Below are 19,722 nucleotides of genomic sequence, written 5' to 3'. Positions count from 1 at the left end.
CTAGGCCATTCCAAGACATTTAAATGTTTCCCCTTAAACCACTAGTGTTGCTTTAGCAGTATAATTAGGCTCATTGTCTTGCTGAAAGGTGAATCTCCGTCCCAGTCTCAAATCTCTGGAAGACTGAAACAGGTTTCCCTCAAGAATTTCCCTTAATTTAGCACCATTCATCATTACTTCAATTCTGACCAGTTTCCCATTCCATGCCAATGAAAAACATCCCCACAGCATAATGCTGCCACCACCATGCTTCACTGTAGGGATAGTGTTCTCGGAGTGATGAGAGGTGTTGGGTTTGCGCCAGACATAGCCTTTTCCTTGATGGCCAAAAAGTTCATTTTTGGTCTCATCTGACTAGAGTAGCTTCTTTCATATGTTTCCCACATTCCTTTTGGCGAACACCAAACGTGTTTGCTTATTTTTTTTCTTATACTTTAAGCAATGGCTTTTTATCTGGTCACTCTTCCTTAAAGCCCAGCTCTGTGGAGTGTATGGCTTAAAGTGGTCCTATGGACAGATACTCCAAACTCTGCTGTGGAGCTTTGCAGCTCCTTCAGGGTTATCTTTGGTCTCTTTGTTGCCTCTCTGATTAATGCCCTCCAGGTTAAGTCATATCACAGATTCTCAATTGGATTGAGGTTTGGGCCTTGACTAGGCCATTCCATACATTTAAATGGTTCCCCTTAAACCACTCGAGTGTTGCTTTAGCAGTATGCTTAGGGTCATTGTCCTGCTGGATGGTGAACCTCTGTCCCAGTCTCAAAATCTCTGGAAGACTGAAACAGGTTTCCCTTAAGAATTTCCCTGTATTTAGCGCCATCCATCATTCCTTCAATTCTGACCAGTTTCCCAGTTCCTGCCAATGAAAGCCATCCCCACAGCATGATGCTGCTGCCACCACCGTGTGTGGATGGTGTTCTCGGGATGATAAGTGTTGGGTTTGCGCCAGACGTAGCGTTTTCCTTGATGGCCAAAATGCTCAATTTTAGTCTCATCTGACCCAGAGTACCTCCTTCCACATTTTTGGGGAGTCTCTCACGTGCCTTTTGGTGAACACCAAATGTGTTTGCTTATTTTTTTCTTTAAGCAATGGCTTTTTTCTGGCCACTCTTCCGTAAAGCCCAGCTCTCTGGAGTGTAGGCTTAAAGTGGTCCTATGGACAGATACTCCAATCTCTGCAGTGGAGCTTTGCAGCTCCTTCAGGGTTATCTTTGGTCTCTTTGTTGTGCATGTGTGTATATATACTGAGATCATGTGACACTTAGATTGCATACAGGTGGACTTTATTTCACCAATTATGTAACTTCTGAAGGTAATTGGTTGCACCAGGTTCTATTTAGGGGCTTCATAGCAAAGGGGATGAATACATATGCACGTGCCACTTTTCCATTTTAAATTTTTTTGGAATAAGGGGGGGCCAAAAATGTCATTACACAAAATAGTCCATATTGGTTAAGTGGATGTCCATTACATGAAATCCAAATAAAAATCAATTTAAATGACAGGTTGTAATGCAACAAAATAGGAAAAAAATGCCAAGGGGAATGAATACTTTTGCAAGGTGTGTGTGTGTGTGTGGGTGTGTGTGTGTGTGTGTGTAAATTCAGCAAAAAAAAGAAATGTCCCTTTTTTCAGGACCCGGTCTTTCAAAGATAATTCATAAAAATCCAAATAACTTCACAGATCTTCATTGTAAAGGGTTTAAATACCGTTTCCCATGCTTGTTCAATGAACCATGAACAGTTAATGAACATGCACCCGTGGAACGGTTAAGACACTAACAGCTTACAGACGGTAGGCAATTAAGGTCACAGTTATGAAAACTTAGGACACTAAAGAGGCTTTTCTACTGACTCTGAAAAACACCAATAGAAAGGGTCCCTGGGTCCCTGCTCATCTGTGTGAACGTGCCTTAGGCATGCTGCAAGGAGGCATGAAGACTGCAGATGTGGCCAGGGCAATAAATTGCAATGTCTGTACTGTGAGAAGCCTAAAACAGCGCTGCAGGGAGACGGGACGGACAGCTGATCGTCCTCACATTTGCAGACCACATGTAGCACCAGCACAGGATCAGTACATCCGAACATCACACCTGCGGGACAGGCACAGGATGGCAACAACTGCCTGAGTTACACCAGGAACGCACAATCCCTCCATCAGTGCTCAGACTGTCTGCAATAGGCTGAGAGAGGCTGGACTGAGGGCTTGTAGGCCTGTTGTAAGGCAGGTCCTCACCAGACATTACCGGCAACAGCGTCGCCTATGGGCACAAACCCACCGTTGCTGGACCAGACAAGACTGGCAGAAAGTGCCCTTCACTGACGGGTCGCGGTTTTGTCTCACCAGGGGTGATGCTCGGTTTTGTGTTTATTGTCTAAGGAATGAGCGTTGCACCGAGGCCTGTACTCTGGAGTGGGATCGAGGTGGAGGGTCTGTCGTTGTCTGGGGAGGTGTCACAGCATCATCGGACTGAGCTTGTTGTCATTGCAGGTAATTTCAACGCTGTTCGTTATAGGGAAGACCTCCTCCCTCGTGGTACCCTTCCTGCAGGCTCATCCTGACATGACCCTCCAGTATGACAATGCCACCAGCCATACTGCTCGTTCTTGGCGTGATTTCCTTCATGGCAGGAATGTCAGTGTTCTGCCATGGCCGGCAAAGAGCCTGGATTTCAATCCCATTGAGCACATCTGGGACCTGTTGTATCGGAGGGTGAGGGCTAGGGCCGTTTCTCCCCCCCCCCCCAGAAATGTCAGGGAACTTGCAGGTGCCTTGGTGGAAGAGTGGGGTAACATCTCACAGCAAGAATTGGCAAATCTGGTGCAGTCCATGAGGAGGAGATGCACTGCAGTACTTAGTATCTGGTGTGGCCACCAGCTGCATTGACTTACTTTTTTTGACCCCCCCCCCCCCCCTTTGTTCAGGGACACATTATTCAACTTCTGTTAGTCACATGTCTGTTGAACTTGTTCAGTTTGTCTGTTGTTGAATCTTACGTTCATACAAATATTTACACGTTACGTTTGCTGAAAATGAACGCAGTTGACAGTGAGAGGGCGTTTTTTTTCTTTTTTTGCTGTGTGTGTTGCAGTCACTTTGCAAAGATTTTAATCTGGCGTCACTTTGTGTATCCGTTAATGTGCCATGTTCATCAACCATGTGCCTCCAGTCTTTGTGAGAGGAGCTGCCCTCTCTCTTCCAGTATTCATGAGACTCTGGTTGTGTGCGCAGGGACAAAAGGTGAGCAGGAACACAGGGCTGAGCTCCGGCATGGGGCTGAGCTCCGGCATGGTCTGCCCAGTCACCTGATGACACCTGACACTACTGCAGTCAGCCAGGCGAGGAGAGGGAGAGACAGGGAAGGGAGGGAGGGAAAGAGGTCAGTAAGAAAGAAGAGGATCGGAGAGACTGGAAGAGGAAGCCAGAAGGAAAAGTGGAAACGAGAAAGAAACGTTGCATTAGTGAAACAATTACCGGAGTGTTCTCTCGTCTGTCAGCTGTGTATTGTGACTAGTGACCAGCATCTTAGCATCGCAGTGGCTCGGCTCAGGATACATAGCATAGCAGTGAAAGGAGCCAAGTGGGACAATGTAAGAGGATCACAATCTCATCCCATGATTATCATTCTGTACTGCAGTCTGCAGAGGTTGAAATTTAATCACAGCTCAGAAGCTACCAGAATAACGGCCCCTTGTAAAGATGTGACAATATGTTCCAGATCATTTCAAAGGTTTTGCATTTTCTTTTAAAAAAGACCAGATTTTGAAGAAATGGAAATTGTATTCTGGAATCTATTTGTCTGTCTGTATGTGGATTAAAAACGGGGCTAAACAAATGTGGTGATAATCATCTTCGTCATCATTATCATCATGATGATACCAGTCATTAATGTGTTGTTTTTCAGAAGAGGAGTTGAGGAAGCTACGAGAGGAAACAAACGTGGAGAAGATAAAGGAAGAGCTGGAGAGAGAGAGAGGGAAGAGGCTCGACCTCGAACTGAGGATGAACGAGGTGCTAAAATCCAGGTCGGTGATAGAGAGAGCGAGGGGAACAATGTGTGTCATCTCATTCTCTTAGTGTTGCTCACTTAGAGATAGTCACGTCCCTCTCTGTCTGTGTGTCTGTCTCTCGGTGTGTATCTTCTGTGTTGTTGTTTTTGTCGCACTGCTTTGTTTTATCTTGGCCAGGATGCAGTTGTAAATGAGGACTTGTTCTCTGCTGGCCTACCTGGTTAAATAAAAAAACCAAAGGTGTGTGTGCTGCCTTCAGTGCTGCAACCCTGCCTACCCCAGTGAGTTGTCCTTCAGTGGGGTGGATCAACCTGGGCTGCAGCGGGTATAAATAGCTTGAAAACTAGATTGGTGACATGCAAAACATGTTGGGACTATATAACAAATACCAAAAGATTTTGTTTTTGGGCTGAATTTTCCTTTAAGTAAAGCGTCGTGTTCACCCAGTCCATTCAGAATGGATTTCAGTGGCATTTTACCTCCTGCCAAAAGGACCTTCCACCACGTGGAATGTCTCCTAGGCCTTACAGTAAGGTCCACAAGGGCATAGAGGGACATGAAGATACATTATACATCAAATAACCAAAATTATAGGGGGCATAAAGCCCATGAAGGTTATACTTGAATGTTTGTTTACATAGTGTTGCAAAGACTCACTCTTTTTCTCTTTCTCCTCTGCTTTTTTCCTATACTTCTATCTACCAGGTTGGAAGACTCGCCGCCACAGCTTGCCCGTAAACCCCCGTCTCCAACGCCTGCTGCCAATGGCAAAGACACAGGTAAGCAAGGCAGAAAGTGGACTATGGTGTAACACCTATGACTGCGGATAGTATACCCCAAAAACCGCCCCTACCTGTACTGTTTATGGAATTGAAGAGACCAGATTGATACTGCTCACACCAATCCCAGATCTGTAAAGATCTTAAATAAGATGCCAGTTTCAGTATTTAACGAGCCTCGCGTCAGAAGAAACCTTTGTCAGAAACAGCAGTAACTCCCATAGATCAGTGAAATAAAAGGGTTTGTAGGACTACAGAGCAGCCAGAGACTGTGGGAAGGCATTCAGGAGTCCGGTTGAAGCCAGTGATAGCCCGGTGGGGCTGTAGACCTGACGGGAAAAGAACAGGAGCCCGACGTTTCCTCTGACTCTATAGGGACTGTGGGAAGACTGTAATAACCCTATATGTGTGTGTGTGTGTGTGGGGGGGGATTCAGGATGATGGAGAATATTTTCTCCATGGGGGATTTCACATATTGACAAACACACTCACAAAGGATCTTGAATCACTTGAGACAATGTGCAGAATACCTGTTTTTCATCAAAGTTAGAGGTGTGTGTGTGTGTGTGTTCTCATATCAAAACAATTTCTTCAAAAATGATCTGTTTCCCCATTCATTTTAAAACTCTAACCCAACCGTAAGGACAGGCAGCTTTAATAGCAGTGTTTAGTGCAGAACACATTCTGGGTGCTGAACATCATCTTTACCAGATATATTTTAGTGTGTGTGGAGCACAGATTACTGGCAGGCAGCCTATCTGCCAGCAGGCTGGAAGAAGGACACTGTTTGTGTGCGTGGGACGGAACAGTTTGAACTGTAGAAGTATCTTTTGTAAAAGCAAAAATCTTGATTCTTTTAGGGTTCCAGAACCAGTTTGTCTAGTAGCTTCAGGTGCTGGTGACACCGGCGAGGGTTTTATTGTAGGAAATGGGCTAGGTTTAATCTAGGCCAAACAGGCCCACGGTGTTAGTTAGAGCAGCCTCGCCAAATGTAGAATGTGTGTATGTGCGCGTACATGAATTTGTGTTTCTGTAAGAGACACAAGGAGCTCAGTGTGTAATTTAGGTTAATGGGTCTTTGGTATTAACTCTAAATTAAACCAGCGTCTTAACAGGGAGATATACAGACCTGTATCTCCTTCTCTACCTATCTTCATTTAATAAACAGCTTCAGGTAGTTAGAAGTTGCCCTTGGACACCGAAATTCCAAACTGACAGGGAGGCAACTTCATTGTACTAATTATAAACCTGCGCTGCCTGTAACCTCTCTTCCTGTGTCTGTCTTGTCCTCGCTCTCCCTCTTTCTTGTCTTTTGAATGTATATTTATTTATATTCAGTAACAAGACAAAAGAACAAACATAAGTCCTCTTTGACGTGTACAGTAACATGAAACGCCCACTAACAAATACAGAAGCCTAATGAGAAAATCACCTTCAACTCTGCCCCTCCAGATAAAGAGAAGCCGCCGCAGGGGGAGACCCTGTACTTGCGGGCGTGGAGGTGGCTCTATGACAGGGTGGGGGTCTACATAGAAGACTTCCGCTTCGTCCCGGAGGAGAACACTGTGGAGGCTGAGGAACCACTAAGCGCTAAAAGGTGCTTTATTGTATTCATACGATGGGTTGTGTAAATTCTCGAAATAGAATAAATGGGTCCACCCCATCATGGATTATTGGTTTAAATTGGAATGTCTGTTCTTGTAAACTTATTTCTATGTACTAAAAGGTGAGTACTGAACTAGGTGGTGAAAACAGCAGTCACATTGAGAGGCTGTGTTGTAGTAGTCAATATCTGAACACGGTGAATTTGTTGCACCCCACATGGCCAGTACGCTACCACTCACAGAAACAGTAGTCTTTCACCCTAACCTTAACAGTAGTGATGTGAATTCTATACAGACACGAGCCCTCTGGACCTTCTCTATATGTTGCACATCACTAAATACAGTGTCTGTGCCCTCTGGTGGTGGCTTGACCACACTACCACTCTCTGCAGCCATTGACTGAGGCTATAGACATTGCCCTGATTTAGGATCAGCTTCACTATCCCCCAATTCTAACCTTAACCATTAGGGGGGTGAACTCCACACTGATCTTAGATCAGTGTCTAGATGCAACTCATACATCATGCTCCACTTTAAGCTGTCTGGGTTCAGTCTAGGACTTGGCTCATTTTGCTGCTCAGCATAGGTCAGATTGTATAGGGTTTACTCATCCTTCAGGTCATGGGCTGCTGTGACCTTAGACAGGAGAGTACTGCACACATACGTACACAGTTTGAAGTGCACACGGATTGGATAAAAGTTGGCAGCACAGGTAGAAAGCTCTAGAAATAAAGAATGTGCTGTATTGTAGCTGACCTTGTGGCGAGAACCGAGAGAAATGGATTGAGTTCTTCATTCTTTCCTCTCCTCCTCGCCTCTGTGTGACTCATAAACAGACTGATCAGTGGGTTGAGGTGTTGCCACCTCCGCAGGAACATTTCGCTCTTTCAGTAGATGTTTGAGGATTGTGTTCCCCCACTGTGTGGTGGCTGTGTAAAATGCATGCAAAAATTCCTGTTGTAACATCTACCGTTTGTGTGTCCCTCTCTCCAGGCTAACAGAGAACATGAGGCGCCTCAGTGAGTATTTATGGATTCATTCCCACTCAGAACAGTCATACCTTCTGCCGTTGAGCTACTGCTGTCAGATATTGTAATGTGACAAGTTGATTTGTGTTTTTTCCAGAGCGAGGAGCCAGACCTGTCACTAACTTCATGAGGAACCTCTCAGCCTTATCCAACTGGCACTCAGTGTACACCTCAGCTATTTCCTTCATAGTGAGTACAACTGCTCCTGTCTGTCTTTTTAAAGAGATATGCGAGTCATGTCCAAATCATCTAGAAGTAACGTCATTGTGCTACACAATTCATCTGAGTAACTTTAGGATGATTTGGACATGAAGCCCCAAAAAAATGCTAATATTGGTACCACTGACTTATTGGAGTTGTGCCACAAATATAAAAAGTTAGCATTTGGAAATGGGGCCAGGTAAACAAAACCAAAGCATGGATTGCTGTCATACCATGTCCATAGACTGCTTACAGGGTAAGGAAACCTAATATGAAACTGTATGAGTTTGACTACTGGAAACAGTATCACTCGACTTTGACACATGCTATTCCATAGAGATGGACATCGACCAAATGTCACTTCTGTTTGTCTCTTCAACTTCCTCTCATTCGATGTCTCAAATCTCCCTCTATATTCAGTAGTGCTTGTCATTTGGAAGACTTGTATATTACATCTAGTGATTGTGAGAAATAGGATGTAGGCTAAGTGCTGGATGAAATGATGAATGTCATTTGTATTTCCTCCTGTCTCAGATCTACATGAATGCTGCGTGGCATGGCTGGGCCATCCCCATGTTCCTCTTCTTGGCCATCCTGAGGCTCTCCTTGAATTACCTCATTGCTAAGTAAGACATGCATACAGCACACACACACCACACACACACACACACACACACACACATTGATATAACATTGTCATTTATTGATGGCGCTGAGTGATGCAACTATACTGAACCAGAGCATGTGAGTGGAGCTGGAGCGTCGGACTTCTCATCCGCTCCAATTTCTCTCCAGTAGCGCTCACTTCACGAGCTCAGGGCATGCCCGGCCCAGCATGCATCTGTAGTCTACTTGTGTGCTGCTAAAGCCCCTTACTTTAGCTACTGTCATGGAGTTCACTAAATATTGTCATGAAGAAACTGATAAAACATGCAGGTGCTAAATCAAGGTGACTTATAAAGATGAGGAGCCAGAGAGGGAGTGCAGTGATGTCCACAACTAAGGTGGATATATAAGTAAGTGTTTCAATGTAGCAGAGTATTTATAACAAATCTAAATCTTAAACATTTTGTTAATTTTTGTTCTATTATCTATACAAATGGGCCATAATTGATTTTGGCCCAATAGGCCTGGCATATTCCCACGTTCAAGGAGCTTTCTGTTTTGATTGGGTTATTTAGCCTAAAAACCTTTAGACCTACAAATAGAAAAATAAAAAAACAACTCTGCATCTCTGCACAGCCTGACAAGAGTCACCAAAAGGGTTTTTATCATCCCCAGGCGCTCTTCAAGGGAGGAGAGGATATTCAGCTCTCCAGGTACCATCACATGAGCCTGAAGCCCCAGACTGGCCAAACTCGTATTTCTAAAAATATATTTCTAAAAATGAATTCAAAGGCACTTTTTTTGGTTTAAATTGAATTGAATACTTTATGTCACAATTTATAGACTAATGATTTAATGCAACAAAATGCTGAGCGCTACCAGCCTATTGTTTAGCAGTCACAAATGCTTCACAATGTATTTCTTTGTAGTCTATAGCCTTGAAATAATATAGCCTACATAGTTATTTTTCCTTCCTTAAACTCCGTGTATGGCTCCTGGCATATTTATTGTGTTTAGAAAATGTTAAATATAACATGGAGGCCATTTGAAATGGTTTGCTTCTTCCATTCACCTTTTTCATGTTTATTCAAATACTTTTCATTCAAATCCATATGGTTTGGTTTCAATACTTAAAAACCAATTGGTAGGTCCAGGTAGTCACAAAAGGAAATGGGTGTTGGTTAAATTGGGATTTTAATGAATGGAGCTTATTAGTGGTCTTTAGCGGAGCTGTAGGAAAGGACATGAAACGGTGAGCGGGATTGTCAATGTTGTGTTTATATTTCCAACAGAAATATAAATGCAACATGCATCAATTTCAAAGAATTTACAGCATTAGTTGATCTAAGGAAATCAGTCAATTTAAATAAATTAAGCCCTAATCTATGGATTTCACATGACTGGAAATGCAGATATGCCTCTGTTGGTCAGAGATACCTTTTTAAAAAGAAAACTAGGGGCGTGGATCTGAAAACCAGTCAGTATCTGGTGTGACCACCATTTGTCTCATTGTGGGTGACACAGCTCCTTTGCATAGGGTTGACCAGACTGACGATGGTGCAATGTTGTCCCACTCCTCTTCAATGGCTGTGCGAAGTTGCTGGATATTGTCGGGAACTTATACGTCGATCCAGAGCATCCCAAACATGCTCAATGGGTAACATGTCTGAGTATGCAGGCCATGAAAGAACTGGGACATTTTCAGCTTCCAGGGATTGTGTACAGATGCGACATGGGGCTGTGCATTATCTTGCTGAAACATGAGGTGATGGTGGCGGTTGAATGGCACGACAATGGGCCTCAGGATCTCGTCACGGTATCTTTTTGCATTCATAATGCCATCGATAAAATGCAATTGTATTCGTTGTCGTTAGCTTATGCCTGCCCATACCATAACCCTACCGCCACCAAGGCACACTCAGTTCAATGTTGACATCAGCAAACCGCTCGTCAACATGCCGCCATACACGCTGTCTACCCGGTACAGTTGAAACCGAGATTGATCTGTGAAGAGCACACTTCTCCAGGGTGCCAGTGGTCATTTGAAGGTGAGAATTTGCCCACTGAAGTAGGTTACGAAGCCCAGGTCAAGAACCTGGTGAGCACGACGAGCATGCAGATGAGCTTCCCTGAGAAGGTTTCTGACAGTTTGTGCAGAAAATGTAAGGTGCAAACCCAGTTTCATCATCTGTCCGGTTGGCTGGTCTCAGACGATCGTGGAGGTCCTGGGCTGGTGTGGTTACACGTCGTCTGCGGTTGTGAGGCCAGTTAGACGTACTACCAAATTCTCCCAAACAACGTTTCAGGCGGCTTATGGTAGAGAAATTAAATTATCTGGCAACAGCCCTCGACATTCCTGCAGTCAGCTTGCCAATTGCACGCTCGCTCAAAACTTGAGACATCGGTGGCATTGTGTTGTGTGACAAAACTGCACATTTTTAGTGGCCTTTCATTGTCCCCAGTACAAGTTGCACCTGTGTAATGATCATGTACCTGTCAGGTACACTACCGGTCAAAAGTTTTAGAACACCTACTCATTGAAAGGTTTTTCTTTTCTTTTTAGTGAAGACATCAAAACTATGAAATTACCCATATGGAATCATGTAGTAACCAAAAAAAGTGTTAAACAAATCAAAATATATTTGAGATTCTTCAAATAGCCACCATTTGCCTTGACAGCTTTGCACACTCTTGGCATTCTCTCAACAAGCTTCACCTGGAAAGCTTTTCCAACAGTCTTGAAGGAGTTGCCACATGTGCTGAGCACTTGTTGGCTGCTTTTCCTTCACTCTGCGGTCCAACTCCTCCCAAACCATCTCATTTTGATTGAGGTCGGGGGATTGTGGAGGCCAGGTCATCTGATGCAGCACTCCATCACTCTCCCTCTAGGTGAAATAGACCTTATACAGCCTGGAGGTGTGTTGGGTCATTGTCCTGTTGAAAAAAAAAATGATAGTCCCACTAAACCCAAACCAGATGGGATGGCCTATCGCTGCAGAATGCTGTATTAGCCATGCTGGTTAAGTGTGCCTTTAATTCTAAATAAATCAGTCACCAGCAAAGCACCCCCCCACACCATCACACCTCCTCCTCCATACTTACGGTGGGAAATACACATGCAGAGATCATCCGTTCACCCACACCACGTCTCACAAAGACACGGCGGGTCGAACCAAATATCTACATTTTCACCGGTATAATGTCCGGTGCTCGTGTTTCTTGGCCCAAGCAAGTCTCTTCTTCTGATTGGTGTCCTTTAGGAGTGGTTTCTTTGCAGCAATTTGACCATGAAGGCCTGATTCACACAGTCTCCTCTGAACAGTTGATGTTGATGTGTCTGTTACTTGAACTCTGATGCATTTATTTGGACTGCAATTTCTGAGGCTGTTAACTAATGAACGTATCCTCTGCAGCAGCGGTAACTCTGGGTCTTACATTCCTGTGGCGGTCCTCATGAGAGAGTTTCATCATAGCACTTGATGGTTTTTGCAACTGCACTTAAGGAAACTTTCAAAGTTCTTGACATGTTCCGTATTGACTGACCTTCATCGTGATTACTACAAGGGTAGATAGCTGGCCGCTAGACTAACTTACCAATCTAAAAAATATTAGCTGACATGGGCTAATTGCGTGACAGTTAGTGACTGACATAAGAGAAACTGCTTATGCACAACCAAAATGTGCGTATTCTATTATTTTAACTCTCAACAGTAAGTTGAGATCCCGACTGAGTTCAAAATAAATAAAAAATGGAAGATCATTTGAAATTGATCCACAGGTGCGGGATGCCAATTGCCCATCCCTGCTTTAGAGTTTTGACATCTTTACATTTATTTTAATATCTTCCCTTTTCTCCTTTTCAGAGGTTGGAGGATTCAGTGGAGCATTGTGCCGGATATTACGGATCCTATAGTAAGACACCTCCCATTTCACATGACTTCCTCTTAGCTTCCTGATCTCACAGGAAGTGGCCTGTCGTATTTCCTGCCTATGGAATGAGCTGATTTGTTTGGATTTGTTTCGTGTAGGAACCGTCAAAGGATGATTTAACTGTGTCTGAAAAGTTCCAGTTAGTGCTTGATGTTGCACAAAAAGCACAGGTACAGTAGTAGCCAGCACACACATACACAAGCACGCATAAATACGCACGTACGCACACACCACATTAAGACATTATGTGTTTTGGGAAAGTCATTTTGTTGGGCTTTTTTCACAGAACCTTTTTGGTAAGATGGCGGATGTTTTGGAGAAAATAAAGAAGTAAGAAATGGCTGTTTCACTGTCTTACTATTCTATGCTCTTTCCTTTTGATGTTGGTCTGAATAGTTAATCAAAACGGTTTCTCTTTCGCCCTCTGTGTGTGTGTGCGTGTGCACAGCCTATTCATGTGGGTGCAGCCTGAGATCACTCAGAAGCTCTACATCAGCCTGTGGGTTACCTTTCTCTCCTCCTGCATACTGCCCTATAAACTCGTGGGCTTCATGATTGGTGAGTACACACACAGTTTACAGCAGACGCACGTTTTATGAAATACATAAAACGTGTAAACAAAGTATACCAACATTTTTTTTGTACAATCCATTGTACTTAGCAACATTACTGTCTCAACTTCTTCATTTTTTTTAATCTGAAGAGAATTGGCTTTTTAAAGTCTTTTCTTTTTCTCTCAGGGCTGTATGCAGGGATCAAGTTCTTCATCATAGACTTCTTGTTTAAGAGCTGTCCCAAGCTGAGGGACAAATATGACACACCTCACATCGACTGGAACAACCTACCAACTGATCCACAGTTGAAGGAGAGGACCAACGCGACAATGTCTCGACGGGTGAGGACACGCACTTATGAATGCGTACACAGACGCACATGTACATATCCACACGCGTGCGCAACATATACAGTATACAATAACACACGTTGTCATCTGACCAAATTTACTGTCATCTGACAACTTACTCTGGGGACGCACAAATAACTCTCCCCTTAGAGAAAGGAACCAATTGTTTATCCAACCCAAACTTCCCTAACACTAGCCCTTATCCAAATGCTAAATAACTAAACCATAACCACATTACAAAAGTATCTACTACAACTAAAGCATAGATTTATGTTTAAAAATAACAACTGTAGCTACTGTCAGACCAACATTGTAATTATTTGATCACATGCTGAGCCTTAACTCTTTTTTTTATATTGAGCCCTTCAAACAAACCTAATTTACCTCGACACTGCCACCTGAATGTCATGCTCTGTCGTGTGTATGTGTGTGTGTGTGTGTGTGTGTGTGTGTGTCTGTATGTGCCCGCGAGACTGTGTTGAGTGTTTGCGATGGCTTATCTTGGTTTGTTTCCTCAGCCAGTTGGCAGTGATGTTAGTGGTGCTAGATGGTCTTTGCTTTAGTGACTGTCACTATACGTTGTGTTTTGTTTCTCTCTCTCAGCTGTCTGGGTCTGAGAAGGTAGGGACTCTGGTGTGCCTCTGTCCCCTTACGTTACATAGTGCCTGTGTGTGCCACCAGCTAAAACATGTATAAATGTGTGTGTGCGTGTGGTTCACGACAAACCTCCCAACATTAACTGAGTGTTTGAATAAATGGATCAAAAATGTCAATGTAAATATCCACTTTTTAGTGGGCCATAATGGCATAATGTTAAACTCTTTTAATTGAACCAGTCTTAATGGAAACAATTCTGAATTGATCTGTGACATTAGTTTTTAATCCATTTTCCCAGACATACTCTGTAGTAACCAGGTTTTCAGTGTGCTGACAGAACCCCGAAGCAGCACTGTTAAAAGCAACTTCAATGTGACTATAGTAGTATATGTTATAGTCCAGTTTATTTCCCCCGTAGTTTACCTTTACAACACAGAAAGTGTTATTCCTTCATATCGATGGTAAGATAATCAGGTAAGGTAAAACTTTCTAGTGATTCCAATTAGTGGAACAATCTCTCAATTATAATCATTTAGCAGGTAACCCTTGAAAAACAGAGCTAACTAGTGTGTCTGAATTCCACAACTATGTAGCTAAGACTTATTCTACTGCTATTCTAAGACTTATTCTACTTCAATGTAACATTACAAATAATCCCATCTACTGTATAGCTAGGGGCCTGCCTGCCTGCCTGCAGCATGAGGGTGTATATTGTACTGTAGCTGTAAACGGCATGGCCATTTATCTGCAGCGCTCCCTACTCTCACTCCCAGCATTACAAACACTAACTAATCCACTACTATACCATACTGTCTGTACTGTACACTGACTTTTGATTTCCCCCCCCCTCCCCCTCTGCTTGACGTGTGCACTCGCTCGCCCCCCTTCAGGGATTTACCCTTCACTAAAAGCATTGGATTGGTGGGTGTAAGCATGCATAGGCAAAAGACAGGTGGACAATGTTCCACCGTAAATCTATACGTTATTGAGGGGTAGTGAACCAGTGCACACTTCAGGGCAGACGGGTAGAGGATACCCTTGGAACAGACAATTCAATAAATCAAGTTTTAAATAACAATGTCCTCACTTAGAAATGAAACTAACAGAGATGACTGACTACTATGTACTGTGTCTATACGAGTGTGTCTGGGGGGGACGGGACTGCTCTGCGCTTTGCACGAGATCCTCACCCTGAGGCTGATGTTAGATAAGACACAAGTTGTTTGCAAGGCTATGTTATGAGGAGCACATACTCCTACTGTGTACAGATGAATGGCCTCCATCTTGTTTCCTCTCTCTCTGTGAGGGGCTGTCTACCAGTTTAGTCTGCGAGAGAGTCCGTAGTGGAAGATGGCTACAGTAGTGCGCTGTAGTAAAATTATTCCTCCTCCTTCCCCACCCACTCCCCAACTCCTTCTCTTCATTTTACTCCGTCTCCATGTCCCCCCCTCCTCCCACACCCCCTCCCCTCTAGATTCAGCCTGTGGTGGCTAGAGGTAGCCTAGCAACCGTCCCGTGCGGTGTAAACCTGGATGCTGACAGCGCCAGGATTCATAGCACCAAGAAGGGAGCCTTTCATGAGATCTTCAACGTCTCAGAGAATGAGCGCCCTCTACCAGGTCAGAGGACTTACTGCAGCTAAAATATTTAGGGGGGGATTGTTTTTCTCCCTTTTTTGTTAAAATGCATTTGGGGAGCTGTCCAGCCGCTTGTGCAAGTAAATCAATATTAACAGTTATTCTGTTTGTCTGTCTACAGTGTGTGAGAATGGGTGGAGGTGCTGCCTCATCAACAGAGACCGGAAGATGCCAACGGACTACATACGAAACGGCATGCTCTATGTTACAGAGAAGTAAGTAGACCTAACTCATCTCACACTAGCTTGTCTCTTCAAGTATGGATTCTCTCGGAGACTAAACTGGTAGACAGCCCCTCATAACAAGAGCTTTTCACCTCTAGTGGTCTGCTAATCCTTTTAGGTGTGCTATCTTTACTCTCTGATGGGGCTGTGTACAATATGCCACGAAATGGTGCCATTATGCTGCAGATTCTCGGAGCTAGATCCAAGAGTGGAGGATTTGTGCTCACTCGCCTCCATCTTTCTGTCTCTCTCACCATCTGTCTCTTTGTGTCCCAGTTATCTGTGCTTCGAGAGCTCCAGTTCCAAATCGGTCTCCTCCAAGAAGAATAAGGTCATTAAGCTGGTGGACATCACAGATATCCAGAAGGTGTCTATCTACACACTCGACTAATTCAATATTTTTATTGTATCCTTTCTATGTTTTCTGTGATATCACATCCTGATCTGCATCTTCCAGCAACTGATAGATTCTTTGAAATGAATGGATCATAATTGGATTTATCTGATACCTTGTCTCTGTTCCCAGTACAAAGTGCTGTCTGTCTTACCTGGGTCAGGAATGGGAATCTCCATAGCCACTCCCTCCACACAGAAGGTATGGAAATAAAGATTCATTTGACCTTTTCATTATCCTTCACATATTTCTAAATAAATGAAATATGATTTGTGGATTTCTGTCTCCTCAGCCTCTGGTGTTTGGTGCCATGATCCATCGAGACGAGGCCTTCGAGGCGATCTTCACCCAGTACATGAAGATCACAACCACCTCCAGACAACCCTTGGGCAGCCCTGAGCTGTAGCCCTGAACTGTAGCCCTGCTATCCCCATGGAAAGAGGCCTGGGCTGGGGTCAGGGCTGGTCCACCTACCCCTGAACCCTCCCTGGCTGGAGAAAAGACAATTGGGGGAAGTGATGGGACACACCTCTTCTCCTCCCTCTCTTATTTACAGTGACTGGACAATCTTCTTATGACTGAGAGCTGTCTGGTGCGCGCGCCCGTCTGTCTGGTGCGCGCGCCCGTCTGTCTGGTGCGCGCGCCCGTCTGTCTGGTGCGCGCGCCCGTCTGTCTGGTGCGCGCGCCCGTCTGTCTGGTGCGCGCGCCCGTCTGTGTGGAGGTGAGGTGGGACTTATAGTCCAATAGGGATGGTGAACACATTCCAACACTGTCAGAAGGAGGATGGGGGGGGTGGTGAAGTAGAGGGGGTGGGGGAGTCATTATTTTTAACACAGACATCTCATCATAGGAGAAGGAGCTGGCTCTCCTGCCTGCCTGCCTGACTGCCAGCTTTCATTCGCTTCAGAGAGACGTGTGTGTGTGTGTGTGTGTGTGTGTGTGTGTGAGCTGCCAAGACATCGTGCGTCTCTACTCACCTGTCTTCTCTCTTTCTCGTGAAGTCTGAGTCAGTGTAACCGTTACTGCTGGTCTTGCACGGAACCGTACAGACAGTACGCTGTACGGTAGCTAGATGTTTGTGTAGAAAACAAAAAGCTGTTAACATCGGAACAACGTTCAACATGACAAGAAGCCTTTTCCATCAGTTTACATCATTGCTATAGATTTTCCTTGGAGACACTCACGCACATTTCAGCAACAAACCGTTTGCTTTCAGATGTCTTTTTGCATACGACATATGTGTGTTATACTTTCAACACTCCCTACTGTACTGTGTGTCACATACGGTAGTGGGGACCTTGGCGCTGATGTTCATTGTGAAGTGTTTTCAAATGCCTTTCTTTTGAATTCCGCTTATTTTTGTAATAACCAATGGAATGATGAAGAACTGGACTTAGTTAAAGCAGGTCCTGGATCTGTGGATTGTGTTCTAAAACTAAAGCACACTCCCTGTTAGTCAGAACAGACTTAAACCCTGAATAATGTGTCGAAACTGAAGGTACATAGTTTAAATGTAACATAGCTGGTTCAGTGAACTACACTTTTGTGCTGAGTAACCCTGAGGCCTAAAGATGAGTAAATGCCTTGACTTTAGCCCAGTAGGCTAACACACTCTTAAGGTGCGCACTGTAGGTCACATAAACATACTAATGATTTTGCAGTGTATCAAGGCCCAGTACCTGTTACTTCAGTATTTAGTGACATGTTATGGTATAGTAATACTATGGTAATACCACTAATACCAACCTGTAGTATTAACACTGGAGTGGTCAGATGTGTACAATGTGCTGTCCTGTTCAGAAGTAATTTAACTTGGTTAACTTGACTAGTAACTAGTTAATTCGTCCAGGAGTTCTCAGTATTTCAATGCAAATCGAGGCAGTCAACTGGCCTGGTTCTGGAGTATTCATTCACAGCAGGATGAAGAACAAGTTTGACCTGAATATTTCAATGTCACTTTATTATTGTCACCGTTGTGGAATTAAAAGCTGGTCTTTTATTTCTCAGATAGGTTTGATATGTAGAATTGTAATGGAATGCCAAACCAAGTGGATGTGGACACCTTCTGTGTTTTGTAAAATGGCTGGAAGAGTTATTCTGGACATCTGGGCATATTTCTGGTCTATCGTTTGCTTCAAATGAGAGAGTAGATTATACTATGCTCTCAGATCCTTTTTGCCTCAGCACAACAAGCTAGTCCCCTAAAAAGCATTCATCTTCCCACACTGTTAACAAGCCCGTATAAACTGTGTCAGTTGTTGTCTTATGACTGGATATGAAATGTAATTTCTATAGATTGTCTATTGTCTAAGGAACTCATGCTGTTAGTGTGTTGATTGAATGATTGTCTGACTTTACGTTAGTGTAGTCTTAATGCTTACCTGAAGCCTTTCTTAGTCGAGTAGTACCAACTAACTTTGAAATCTGCAATCAGGGTCTGTCCTAAAAGAAGCACACAGAATGTATTGTGTTACTGCTGTAAACTCCTAGTTTATTTTTTGTTGTTGCCAAAACGTTATTTTTTCTTTCTTTTACTGCCGCCATGCTCTGCCTACACCTACATGTTTACTGAAGGTTGGGTTAAAAACCTGAATTAATTTCTTGTTTTTCATTTGTTTGGAATGCCGGTTTGAGCTCCTTGCCACAGGTGGAGTTATGAAGACTGGACAGATATCTTCCTCTTGCGTTTTGAATTACTGTGTAACTGTCAGCTTTTTAAATCCGCTCAGACTGGTCTCAGGACAACCTCTGCTGCTCACATTCATCCCAATAGCAAACGTAACCCTGATCTGTTTATAATACTTTAATAGCTAAAGCTAAAGTTTAGCTCTTGTGTTGTTTGTTGTCATAGCATATACTGTACATGTACTGAGTAGCATGGTAATGAAAGTCCGAGGAGTTGGATCAAGCATATAGTGACAGACCTGGGACCAGGCTAACAGTAGGCAGACGGTGACATCAGAGAACATTCTAGTCAGATTATATTCACACTGCAAAAAAATGTCAGTGATCGTTCATAGGTAGTGCTGTGCGGTACATGGTACAATCATGATGTTTTAGCTGTTTTTGGATCACTCACAGGCCTTCCTTACAGACAGCAGAGGTCATCATGGTGACTCGGAGAGCTGCTGTTCACTGGTTTCTACTGGTCTCCTTCTGTGTGTCTCGTTGTGTTAACCAAGTATTAATTCTAACTAAATGTAAACGTTAGTCAATTACTTCATGATATTCCCATACAGTATATCACTGCAAAGTTCAATATACTGCAATCATCTGACAGTTGTGGGTAATTATGTCATCTGTGTGTCCGAGGACTAAAATGACGAAAGAGGAATTTATATACAATAACGTAATCCTTTGCGTTTTTAAAGAAGACAATGTCTATTGTAAAATATGTGATGTACATTTTTTTATTTAAATAAAATGAATTAAGTATTTCCCATTCTCTGTATTGTAATCCTTTGTACTACACCTATAGATAATTATAAGTCTAGTCATTCCAAATGAGCATGGAGGTACTTGTAGTCGTTCTGCCCCTGAACAAGGCAGTTAACCCACTGTTCCTAGGCCGTCATTGAAAATAAGAATTTGTTCTTAACTGACTTGCCTAGTTAAATAAAGGTTTTTTAAAAATAGTGTGGTCTGGTGACGACTGCAATTCCCACATTCGGCCACTTGATGTCACTACAGGACAGATGGATGGAGACTGATAATGACCCTTACAGAAACTAGAGGGCAGGTGCTTCAAAGGCTGTGAAATCATGTAAAAATAACTCCCAAGGTATAGCTCACACTAACGATAGTGTTT

The 19,722-nt window shown here is 43.5% G+C and overlaps 1 protein-coding gene across 3 annotated transcripts in view; it reads left to right on the top strand.

The window, feature by feature from the left end:
• The window catches only part of gramd4a (GRAM domain containing 4a), a 60,977-nt gene extending 41,626 nt beyond the window's left edge, over positions 1-19,351 (top strand). For 2 of the 3 annotated variants that reach the window (XM_014152776.3, XM_014152778.3), the window contains 17 exons: positions 3,905-4,025; positions 4,716-4,789; positions 6,242-6,386; positions 7,387-7,412; positions 7,519-7,610; positions 8,157-8,248; positions 12,092-12,140; positions 12,257-12,328; positions 12,445-12,488; positions 12,607-12,716; positions 12,899-13,053; positions 13,666-13,683; positions 15,134-15,278; positions 15,418-15,511; positions 15,797-15,887; positions 16,047-16,115; positions 16,207-19,351. In XM_014152776.3, coding sequence (XP_014008251.1) covers positions 3,905-4,025; positions 4,716-4,789; positions 6,242-6,386; positions 7,387-7,412; positions 7,519-7,610; positions 8,157-8,248; positions 12,092-12,140; positions 12,257-12,328; positions 12,445-12,488; positions 12,607-12,716; positions 12,899-13,053; positions 13,666-13,683; positions 15,134-15,278; positions 15,418-15,511; positions 15,797-15,887; positions 16,047-16,115; positions 16,207-16,320 — 1,511 coding nt within the window. In that variant the 3' untranslated portion in view covers positions 16,321-19,351. The remainder of the gene's footprint in view (positions 1-3,904; positions 4,026-4,715; positions 4,790-6,241; positions 6,387-7,386; positions 7,413-7,518; positions 7,611-8,156; positions 8,249-12,091; positions 12,141-12,256; positions 12,329-12,444; positions 12,489-12,606; positions 12,717-12,898; positions 13,054-13,665; positions 13,684-15,133; positions 15,279-15,417; positions 15,512-15,796; positions 15,888-16,046; positions 16,116-16,206) is intronic. The other variant, XM_014152777.3, reaches the window with a different exon arrangement.
• Positions 19,352-19,722: the final 371 nt, after the last annotated feature.

Source organism: Salmo salar, chromosome 17 (genome assembly GCF_965601325.2).
Source record: "Salmo salar chromosome 17, fSalSal1, whole genome shotgun sequence".
Taxonomy (NCBI): Eukaryota; Metazoa; Chordata; class Actinopteri; order Salmoniformes; family Salmonidae; genus Salmo; species Salmo salar.
This window is presented reverse-complemented; position numbering and strand designations above follow the sequence as displayed.